Source organism: Symphodus melops, assembly GCF_947650265.1.
Source record: "Symphodus melops genome assembly, chromosome: 11".
Classification (NCBI taxonomy): domain Eukaryota; kingdom Metazoa; phylum Chordata; class Actinopteri; order Labriformes; family Labridae; genus Symphodus; species Symphodus melops.
This window is the reverse complement of record NC_136701.1, coordinates 188,123-200,000: the sequence shown is the minus strand read 5'-3', so window position 1 is coordinate 200,000 and position 11,878 is coordinate 188,123. Positions and strand designations below refer to the sequence as shown.

At 45.8% G+C, this 11,878-nt stretch overlaps 2 protein-coding genes across 2 annotated transcripts in view; one reads left to right on the top strand and one right to left on the bottom strand.

The window, feature by feature from the left end:
* oatx (organic anion transporter X) overlaps nucleotides 1-11,817 on the top strand; it is a 20,047-nt gene extending 8,230 nt beyond the window's left edge. The window contains exons 13-15 of the mRNA XM_079356563.1: nucleotides 3,602-3,680; nucleotides 11,367-11,494; nucleotides 11,573-11,817. Coding sequence (XP_079212689.1) covers nucleotides 3,602-3,680; nucleotides 11,367-11,494; nucleotides 11,573-11,663 — 298 coding nt within the window. The 3' untranslated portion in view covers nucleotides 11,664-11,817. The remainder of the gene's footprint in view (nucleotides 1-3,601; nucleotides 3,681-11,366; nucleotides 11,495-11,572) is intronic.
* LOC306832121 (uncharacterized protein) overlaps nucleotides 1-11,878 on the bottom strand; it is a 250,674-nt gene that overhangs the window by 169,718 nt on the left and 69,078 nt on the right. The window lies entirely within an intron of this gene.

Here is an 11,878-nt window from a genome sequence, read left to right as displayed (position 1 = left end):
AGAACATAAAATACAAGCAGGTGTGGTCCTGAAAGTGAGCCTAACCCTGGTTTACACCTGTTCAGATTGAGTACAGGTTAGGCTCTGTGGGAGTTATCGTCTACTTCAAATACTTCAAGTGTTTCAGCAGATCATTCTAATGTAGGCAGAAGTTGCACCTGAACTCTTACACCGAGCTCTTCGTCGATGAGATGTCTGCAGAGGGTTTAGCAGCTGTCATGGGAATAATAGTAACAATAATAATACATTTAATTAAGGGTGCCTTTCATGACACTCAAGGTCACCTAACAGAAAAAATAAAAACACAACCACAATTAACGACAGAAAACAAAACAGCAACAGTGAGGAATGTGGGCTGATCTAAAAAGGTGAATTTGGAGCTGAGATTTGAAGGTAGGGAGAGAGTTGATGTCACAGATGGATTGTGGGAAGAGTTCCACAGATGGGAGGCTGCACGGCTGAGCGGAAAGGAGGCGTGGTGAGGAGCATGGAGGAGGCAGGACAGAGGGTCTGGGAGGGGGTGTAGGTGTGGAGGAGATCGAAAAGGTACGGAGGGGCGAGATCATGGAGAGCCTTGAAGGTAAGAAGGAGAATTTTAAAGTCAGTATGGTATTTAATGGGGAGCCAGTGAAGCTGTTGAAGGACTGGAGTGGTGTGGTCGATGGAGGGGGTTCTGGTGAGGATCAGGGCAGCTGAGATCTGGACCAGTTGGAGTTTATGGAGTAACTTGAGAGGTAGACCGGAGAGGAGAGAGTTGCTGGAGTCTAAGCGGGGGGTAACGATGACGAAGATGTTGGAAGGTGGAAATATGCTGACCGAGTGATGTTATTGATGTGTGCTTCAAAGGAGAGAGTGCTGTCGAGGATGACACCCAGGCTCCTAACTTGGGGGGAGGGATGGCGTGTGGAGTTGTCGATAGTTATTGCAGAGATGTCAGACTTGGCCAGAGTGGATTTGGTTCCCACAAGAAGAAATTTGGTTTTGTTGCTGTTGAGTTTGAGAAAGTTATGAAAGAACCAGGATTTAACTTCACTGAGACAGTTTGAGTGGGATGAAGGTGGGAGGGCGGAGTTGGGCATGGAAGAGAGGTAGAGCTGGGTGTCATCTGCATAGCAGTGAAAGTGAAAAAGATTCGTGCCAGAGAGGTGTGTGTGAACCTGAGCTGCGACTACTCTTTCCAGTATTTTTGAGAGAAATGGTAAATTGGTAAATTTACGGACGTCATTAGGATCAGTGGCAGGTTTTTTATGAATTGGAGTAATTGCAGCTGTTTTGAAGGATGATGGAACAAGACCAGAAGTGAGAGAGGACCAGGTGATGTTGGTTATTAAAGGGGACAGAGGTGGGTGGGTCCGGGATCGAGTTGGCAGGTAGAAGATTTAGATTTTTGGGTGATACTAGAAATATCAGCAGCAGTTGGGAGATGAAAACTGTGAAGAGGAGACATGATGGTAGGAGGCTGGATAGGTAGGACATGCTACTGGATGGTTTAAGGAGGGAAATTGCTGATGAATATTTTAAATATTCAAGTTGAAAAAGGTCATGAGGGTGTCACAGTGGGCTGTGGAGTACAAATGAGGTGCGAGAATATCAGACAGTTGCAGGATGGTGTTTATGGTGGAAAAAAAGAGTTCTTGTGTGCCCTTCACCCGACCTGATGAGGTTAGCAAAATATACCAATTTTGCTGTACAGAGCATCTTTGTACAACCGAATGTGGTCATCATACATATTTTTATGAATAGTGAGTCTAGTTTTTGAATACATGTGTTGCAGGCGACGACCTTTGGTTTTCAGGTGTCATAATTCTGGGGTGAACCAGGAGGCAGAGTGGCAAAAGGAAACAATCTGTCAAACAGTCTTTATGGGAGAGAGATCATCCAGGATGCTGGGCAGTCTGTCATTACAGTGGGAGACCAGTTCATTAGGAGTGGTAAAATTGTATTTGCTGGGGAGGTTATCGAGACTATTTTTAAGAGCAGATGAGTCAATGTTCTTGATGTTGCAAAATCCTATAGAACAAGGTGGGTTTGTTTTGGATACTGGTAAGTCAGCAATGATGGACACCAGCTTGTGGTCAGACATGGACAGATCAGAGCAGCAGATGAGGTTAAGAATTTGGTGTGAGTAGGAAAGTTGATGTATTGTTTTATCCCCAAACTGTCCAGGCAGGATGTGAGTTCCCTCGTGAGTGTGTGTTTAGTGTTGTCTGCATGCACATTAAAATCATCAAGCAGAATTACATTAGGGGACAAAGAGGACAAAAAAATGCAGAAAATTCCTTTATGAAGTCTGTGTTAACCTTGGGAGGGCGGTAAACTGTGGTTAGAATAGTGGGTGTTGGTCTATTTATTTGTAACGTTACAGATTCAAAGGAGACATGGGAAGGTACAGTTTCAGGTTATATTTTCTACTTCTTGTTGTAAAGTATTGCGAGAATGCCGCCTCGGCCAGAGGCACTGGGTTGACACACCTAAACAAACCCCGGCGGAGCAGTTTTATTGAGCTGTGTGAAGTCATTACGCTGCTGCCACGTCTCAGTTAGACAGAAGAAATTGAACTCACAATCGTTGATGAGATCATAGAGATGCGGACCTTTGTTGGTGAGCAAGCGGGTGTTAAATAGCCCGAAGCTGACCTTGTTAGCATGTTTGGTGCTAGCTAACCTAGCAGGGTATGCTAGGTCTGTGCAGATTCAATTGTAGGACAGAGAGTGGAAGACAGACTTTGTGTCATCAAAGTTGAAGTTGCGTCGGAACCCATGGTGAATGTATTTACGACGAGGATGACGAGTGATATCCGGATGCAGATGCAACACTGGTGGAGGCTCAGAGAGGTGGAGATAGTTGGAAAACTTCCACCGCTGGAGTATCGTGTCACTGGGCGGAATATCAAGGATGGATAGATAGATAGATAGATAGATAGATAGATAGATAGATAGATAGATAGATAGATAGATAGATAGATAGATAGATAGATAGATAGATAGATAGATAGATAGATAGATAGATAGATAGATAGATAGATAGATAGATAGATAGATAGATAGATACTTTATTGATCCCGAAGGAAATTCAAGCGGGTGTTAAATAGCCCGAAGGATCCAGGTAGCTAAAATCCACGAGGGTTGCCCTGTGATCTTCATAATTGGATAGCCAAGGCCCCAGGGGGGAAGAGGTCAGCAGCAGCACAGCGTCAGACAAAACACAGGTACAGATCTCTGCGAGAGCAGCGGCAGCAAAACCCGCCAGCGTACACTCTCACTGCTGGTGACAGCAGTGTGTTCTCCATGATCTATTATATCACTCAGAATTTGCTTTAGTTTACCAGGAGCCCAAATCACTTCATCGTCCATCACAGAGGACTGTTAAATGACCTGAAGTTGTAGTCAAAGATGTCACCACTGGATGTCGCTGTAGTTATTGTACACTAGTCACAGACTGAGTTCTGCCTTCATCATGATGCTTTGTCATATAATACAAATGTTTGAGTTTGTGTTTTTGCATTAACATCAGTAAACTAGACTTTCTAAAATCACAGTCATAGGAGGAAACAGGAACAAATAGTAAACATCAAATAATGGTATCAAATAAATGTTCTCAGGCAAACGGGAATGGGCTTCGTGTCCACCATGGCGAGAATCGGCAGCATGGCGGCCCCCGCTGTCCTCATCCTGGATGAGGTAACCTGTTAGCTCACAGTGCTAACCTGTTAGCTCCATAGACATAATATAGGTAGACGCCTAATAAACTGCCGCTGTCTATTGGAGCTGACATGCAGTGCGGGCGCCATCTTGGACGGGTCTCTGATGCTCTGTATTCATTTCTATTGAGGAAGGTCGATCGCCGATTACAATAATCATCATAACTCTCTGAATTTGTAACGGATTTTCACAAAGTCTGGTTTGTTACAAACGGCAGAAATGTAGTTATAATACAGGATGTTTTACATGTTGAAAAATACATGTTTTATATAAGACTTTGTATTATGCTCTAACAAAGACATATAATAGGCTATGGCTAATTGATACATTTTTAAATGAATTAATTTGATATTTTGGTTAAGAAACAAGTTTGACTGTTCATTTGAATTTATTTCTTGTTTGGTGCATCTGCATATGTGCAGGCACACATTCATAATTTCTTAACCATAATATCAGTGGCAGCACCATGACTATGAGAAAGGAAGAGTGTGTGTGTGTGTGTGTGTGTGTGCATGATGTGAGATCCTCACCCGCTGGGCAAACCATTTCGAGACTCTTTTCAACCTCAATAACCCTGTTGACATTCCTATCCTGGATAACATCCCTGACCTACCACCAGTCGCACACCTCAACATGCCCCCTCAGTTCCTAGAGACCCGCCAGGCCATTGCGAGTCTCAAAAACAATAAAAGCGCTGGACCCGATGGCATTCCAGCAGAGGTATTCAAACACGGAGGGTACCTCCTTACACGCCGCCTGCACCTCCTGATTTGTCATATCTGGGAATGTGAGACTCTCCCACAAGACTGGAAGGATGCTGATATTGTGGTCATCTACAAACAAAAAGGGGACAGAGCCATGTGTGGCAACAGCCGTGGAATCTCCCTCCTCTCAGTCGCAGGGAAGGTCCTGGCAAAAATCATGCTCAATAGGCTCGTTAATCACATCTCTGAAGCTGCACGCAATGTGGCTTCCAGAAGACTAGATCCACCACTGACATGATTTTTGTCTTAAGGCAGCTGCTGGAAAAAAGCAGAGAGCAGCGGGCAGACCTCTACATAGCCTTCATTGACCTCAGCAAAGCATTTGACATGATCAACCGTGAGATGCTCTGGAAACAGCTATCCAAGCTCGGGGTACCACCCAAGTTCCTCACCATCCTGCAACAGCTGCATGACGGGATGCAAGCCAGAGTCTCCACAGGAGAACTTCAGTCAGAGTTCTTTAATGTTGGGGTGAAGCAGGGCTGTGTTTTGGCTCCAGTCCTTTTCAACCTCCTTCTCTCTGCCATCACTCACCTCTTTCATCGTGCCTTAGGACCCAAGGATGGTGTTCCTGTTGAATACCGCCTTGATGGAAGCCTCTTTAACATCCAGAGGTTGCAGGTCTACACAAAGACCAAATCCTGCTGCATAGCTGAACTGCAATACGCTGATGACTGTGCGATTCTAGCACACAGTCCTGAATCCATGCAGCATGCCCTCAACACAACAGCCAGTCTCTATCAATCCTTTGGTCTTCAGGTTAACATTCAAAAAACCGAGGTCATCTCTCAAATCCTCTCTCAAACCTCTCCACCCCCCAGCTTCCATATAAACAGCATTCCACTTAAAACTGTAGACCAGTTCACCGACCTTGGTTCAACTCTGTCCTCTTGCTGCTCTCTGGATATGGAAATACACACCCGTATCAAAAAAGCCTCTTCATCTTTCGGTCGCCTTCGTAGCAGGGTTTTCGAAAACCGAAACCTGAGGGTCAGCACCAAGGTTGCTGTTTACAATGCTGTGTGTGTCTCCACCCTGCTTTATGGGGCAGAAACATGGACTCCATACAGCCGACACATCTCACTCCTGCAATCCTTCCACATCCGCTGCCTCCAGAGGATCCTCGGCCTCTCCTGGATGGACCGAGTCCAACATGCTGAAATCCTGCAGAGCACCAACTCTATCTGCATGGAAGCCGCTGTGGCTAAGAAACACCTACGCTGGATAGGACACACCATCCGAATGCCGGACCACCGCCTGCCTCGCCAAGTCCTCTACGGCCAACTACAAGGTGCCAAACGAGCAGCTGGTGGACAAAAGAAGCGCTATAAGGACTACACTAAGGGACTTTTAAAGCACTCCAACATCAATCCCATGCACCTTGAAGCTCTGGCACAGGATAGACCGGCCTGGCAGGTTACCTATCAGGCACAGGATAGACCGGCCTGGCAGGTTACCTGTGCTCAAGCAGTTTCACAAATACACAATAAAGACCAACTGCGAAGAGCCGAGAAACGCAGGAAAAGACAGCAGAGGGCAGCAGGAGCTCCTTTGTCCTCTGGATTCCCCTGCTCCTCCTGCTCCTCCTGCTCCTCATGCTCCTCCTGCTCCTCCTGCTCCTCCTGCTCCTCCTGCTCCTCATGCTCCTCATGCTCCTCCTGCTCCTCCTGCTCCTCATGCTCTTCCTGCTCCTCATGCTCCTCCTGCTCCTCATGCTCCTCCTGCTCCTCCTGCGGACGAGTCTGTGGCTCGAGGATCGGCCTCAGCGCCCACGAGAAGTGGCACCAACGGCAACGCCATTGACCCCTTCCCCAATCCTGAAGCAAGCGTCATCTTCGGAAACGATGGACAGCTAACCGTGTGTGTGTGTGTGTGTGTGTGTGTGCACGTGTGTCAATGAAGGAGGGTGTGTATGTGTTTCTAATAAAATATATTTTATTTTTAAGCATGCTTCAGGACACACAAGGACTGTACAACAATCAAGTGTTCACGTGTGTATTTATTTATTTATGACATAAAAAGTTGATATGTGAGTATGTCTGAAGAGAGTTGCATAAAGAAGGGAGAGATGTTGATATGACCAGGGCCATGATGCTCACAGCTGATTGGTTAAAGACGTTAAATAACAGTAAACAGAGGCGTGTGGTCGTTCACAGCCTGCAGCTGAAATCTCACTTTAACTTTGTGATTTATAAATAACAGTAAAATAAACAGGAGCTCAAGTTTGATCGTACATGACTATAAAGGTAAAAGAAAAGATAACATGCTGTTAAATGTGTTTCTAGGTAACCTTCGTTAGAGTGACATAATATTATAAATGGTAAATATAAATATAAATATATATATATATATATATATATATATATATATATATATACTGTATATATTGTTCAATGTTACTTGTGAAAGCTAATCTCATCCGATCTGTTATCAATACTGCTCCGGTTATTGCATTTATAAGCTGCATAAAATACTAGCCTAGTGGCTCACTCTCTAGATTCCTTTTGACTCGTAGAGCGAGGAGACCCATCCAATATGGCGGCGACCTTTTATGTGTTCCAGCACGTAATGAGGTGTCTAAGTATATTACGGCTGCATCTCACCTCGAGTGTCCTCCAAGTTGTCTCCTCCACTTGCGTCTAAGCCCCGCCCACCAGAGATGCACGGAGGAAACGAAGCCGAGGAGAGAGGAGCGAGGAAATCAGTTCGACAGCGTCACATGACGCCACATCAGCTGATCACGTTCAGCTGTCAATCAGCCGAACAGCTGTTTATGTCCACACACACACACACACACACACACACACACACTGTATTATTACTAATCAAACACAGTTACAGTGTTTCTTGATAACAAACACCTGAAGAACAACCTGCAGTCTGTTTCAAACCTAAAGGACAGTTTCTACTGACTCAAAGATTTCATTTTGAATTGTCTATAATTATTGATTATTATTAATCAGTTTGGACTGAACCTAGCCTGTATTTAGACAACCAACTCTGTATTTTATAAACACAGATATTTATGTGTCAGGATACTGAAAATGATTGATTAGAATCTAAATGATGAAACTTTGTGAAGATCAATAAGTGAGAATATAAAACGGACTCCTCTTCATCAAACTGTCATCATCATCATCATCAGACATTCAAACAGTCTGAGGGATCAGACCTTCATCATCATCATCAGACATTCAAACAGTGTGAGGGATCAGACCTTCATCATCATCATCAGACATTCAAACAGTGTGAGGGATCAGACCTTCATCATCATCTTCAGACATTCAAACAGTCTGAGGGATCAGACCTTCATCATCATCATCATCATCAGACATTCAAACAGTGTGAGGGATCAGACCTTCATCATCATCATCATCATCAGACATTCAAACAGTGTGAGGGATCAGACCTTCATCATCATCATCAGACATTCAAACAGTGTGAGGGATCAGACCTTCATCATCATCATCAGACATTCAGACAGTGTGAGGGATCAGACCTTCATCATCATCATCAGACATTCAAACAGTGTGAGGGATCAGACCTTCATCATCATCATCATCATCATCATCATCATCATCAGACATTCAAACAGTCTGAGGGATCAGACCTTCATCATCATCATCAGACATTCAAACAGTGTGAGGGATCAGACCTTCATCATCATCATCATCATCAGACATTCAAACAGTGTGAGGGATCAGACCTTCATCATCATCATCATCAGACATTCAAACAGTGTGAGGGATCAGACCTTCATCATCATCATCATCAGACATTCAAACAGTGTGAGGGATCAGACCTTCATCATCATCATCAGACATTCAAACAGTGTGAGGGATCAGACCTTCATCATCATCATCATCAGACATTCAAACAGTGTGAGGGATCAGACCTTCATCATCATCATCATCAGACATTCAAACAGTGTGAGGGATCAGACCTTCATCATCATCATCTTCAGACATTCAAACAGTGTGAGGGATCAGACCTTCATCATCATCATCATCAGACATTCAAACAGTGTGAGGGATCAGACCTTCATCATCATCATCATCAGACATTCAAACAGTCTGAGGGATCAGACCTTCATCATCATCATCATCATCAGACATTCAAACAGTCTGAGGGATCAGACCTTCATCATCATCATCAGACATTCAAACAGTGTGAGGGATCAGACCTTCATCATCATCATCAGACATTCAAACAGTGTGAGGGATCAGACCTTCATCATCATCATCATCATCAGACATTCAAACAGTGTGAGGGATCAGACCTTCATCATCATCATCAGACATTCAGACAGTGTGAGGGATCAGACCTTCATCATCCTCATCAGACATTCAAACAGTGTGAGGGATCAGACCTTCATCATCATCATCAGACATTCAAACAGTGTGAGGGATCAGACCTTCATCATCATCATCAGACATTCAAACAGTGTGAGGGATCAGACCTTCATCATCATCATCATCATCAGACATTCAGACAGTGTGAGGGATCAGACCTTCATCATCATCATCAGACATTCAAACAGTGTGAGGGATGATGAAGATGAAGGATGTATTGATAGAAGTTGTAGAGCTTCATATTTGGTTGTTAATCTTCATGTCAGACTCTTTTTAATGGCAGCTCATCACAGAGCGACTCTTTACAAACTCACTGATGTTCATCATCTGTTTAAATGTCCCACGCTCCGTTTAGCCTCTTTTTAATCTCCCTCTTTTCTCCCCTATTAAACTCCAGCACCCGCTGGAGAGTGTAGAGCTGGTCCAGTGTTCCTCGGCCAGGACAAAAACCGCATTGTTCCTCTTAGATCCAAGGTTCGACTAATGGCCGGATCCTCCTCTCCAGTACCCTGGAATAGACTTTCCCAGGGAGGCTGAGGAGTGTGATTCCCTGCTAGTTGGAACACATCCTCCGATCCTCCTTCTTGAAAAGAGGGACCACCACCCCGGTCTGCCAGTCCAGAGACCCTGTCCCCAACCTCCAAGCGATGTTACAGAGACTCGTCAGCCACGACAGCCCCTGCACATCCAGAGACTTTAGATACTCAGGGTGAATCTCATCCACCCCCGGAGCCTTGCCACCAAGGAGCTCGCCAACTACCTCGGTGACTTCAGCTTGGGTGATGGACGAGTCTACCTCTGAGAACTCAGCCTCTGCTTCCTCAGTGGAAGACGTGACGGTGGGATTGAGGAGATCCTGGAAGCATTCCTTCCACCGCCCGACTATATCCCTTGTTGAGGTCAGCAGCTCCCCACCTCCACTGTAAACAGTGTTGGTGAAGCACTGCTTCCCTCTTCTGAGGCAACAGATAGTTTGCCAGAATTTCCTCGAGGCCGACCAAAAGTCCTCCTCCATGGCCTCCCCGAACTCCTCCCAGGCCCGAGTTTTTGCCTCCACGACCGCCCGGGCTGCAGCAGGACCGGTCCGGCCGTTACCCGTCAGCTGCCTCAGGAATCCTATGAGCTAGCAACGCCCGATAGGACTCCTTCTTCAGCTTGACGGCCTCCCTTACTTCCAGTGTCCACCACCGGGTTCAGGGGTTGAAGCCACGACAGGCACCAGAGACCCTGTGACCACAGCTCAGAGCAGCTGCTTTGACAGTGGAGGTGGAGAACATGGTCCACTCGGACTCAATGTCCCCAGCCTCCCCCGGGATCTGTGAAAAGCTTGTCCGGAGGTGGGAGTTGAAGACCTCGCTAACAGAGGGTTCAGCCAGACGTTCCCAGCAGACCCTCACTACACGTTTGGGCCTGCCGAGTCTGACCGGCTTCCTCCTCTGCCAGCGCAGCCAACTCACCACCAGGTGGTGATCAGCTGACAGCTCAGCCCCTCTCTTCACCCGAGTGTCCGAGACACACGGCCGGAGGTCAGATGACACGACCACAAAGTCTATCATCGACCCCTGGACCACGGTGTCCTGGTGCCTCCTGCACTTATGGACATCCCTGTGCTCGAACATGGTGTTTGTTATGGACAAACTATGACTGGCACAGAAGTCCAATAACAGAACACCACTCTGGTTCAGATCAGGGAGGCCGTTCATCCCAATCACCCCACTCCAAGTTTCACTGTTGTTGCCCACGTAAGCGTTGAAGTCCCCCAGTAGAACAATGGAGTCCCCAGTCGGAGCACTGTCCAGCACCCCTCCCAGGGACTCCAAGAAGGCCGGGTACTCCACACTATCGTTCGGGCCGTAGGCTGAGACGACAGTGAGAGACCTGTCCCCTACAACATAGCTCCTAGGATCATTCGGGTGCTCAAACTCCCCAACCACGATAAGCAGTTCCAGGGGGGATAAATAATAATAATAAATAGACAATTCAAAATAAATCTTTTTGTCAGTAGAAATTGTCCTTTTGGTTATGAATAGACTGCAGGTTGTTCTTCAGGTGTTTGTTATCAGGTAAAGAGACACTGTAACTGTGTGTATTTGATGAGAAATAATAGTGTGTGTGTTTGATTAGAAATAATACAGTGCGTGTTTGTGAGGACATAAACAGCTGTTAGGCTGACTGACAGCTGAACGTGATCAGCTGATGTCGCGTCATGTGACGCTGTCGAGGAAACGACGTCTCATGTGTCTTAAAGCTGATTTCCTCGGTCCTCTCTCCTCGGCTTCGTTTCCTCCGTGCATCTCTGGTGGGCGGGACTAAGACACAAGTGGAGGAGACAACTCGGAGGACACTCAATGCAAATAAGAGGATCGAAACACAGCCTATGGTTAGCTCACATGTCCTAACCTGTAAGTTCACAGTGCTAACCTGTTAACTCATCTGTTAGCTCACATCTATTCCGTTAGCTCACATGTGCTAACCTGTTAGCTCACAGTGCTAACCCTATTAGCTTACATCTGCTAACCTGTTAGCTCACATGTGCTAACTGTTTCCAGGTGTTACCTGCTCTTCCCAGCATGGTGTACGGGGGGGCGGCGGTCTTGGCCGGATGCTTTGCTTGCTTCCTGCCAGAGACGCTGAACGTCCCGCTGCCAGACACCATAGAAGATGTGGAGGATAAATGGTTAGCAGTGAGCTCCATTAGCTAGTTTTTAGTTTGCCGTGTTGGCGATAACAATAACTAAACACTGTCTGTATGCAGGTCTGGAGGAAGCCCCGCCCCCCAGCAACATGAGGGCGTGGCTTTAAAAGAGCTGAGGGATGTTGAAGGAACTGGACTCAATGCCCTCTGAGCATTGAAACCAATCAGGAGACTGGAATGAGCCTGGACCAATCAGGACACAGGAGTCATTAATGAAAAAAATCAATGAATCAATGAAGGAAACATCTGTGTTCCTGTTTTTTGATGAAACATAATTTTTGTGTCATTAAAAATAAAAACAGACTAAAATAAATCTGATATATATATATATATATACACATAACAAAAAATAGCTGTTGTCGTTTT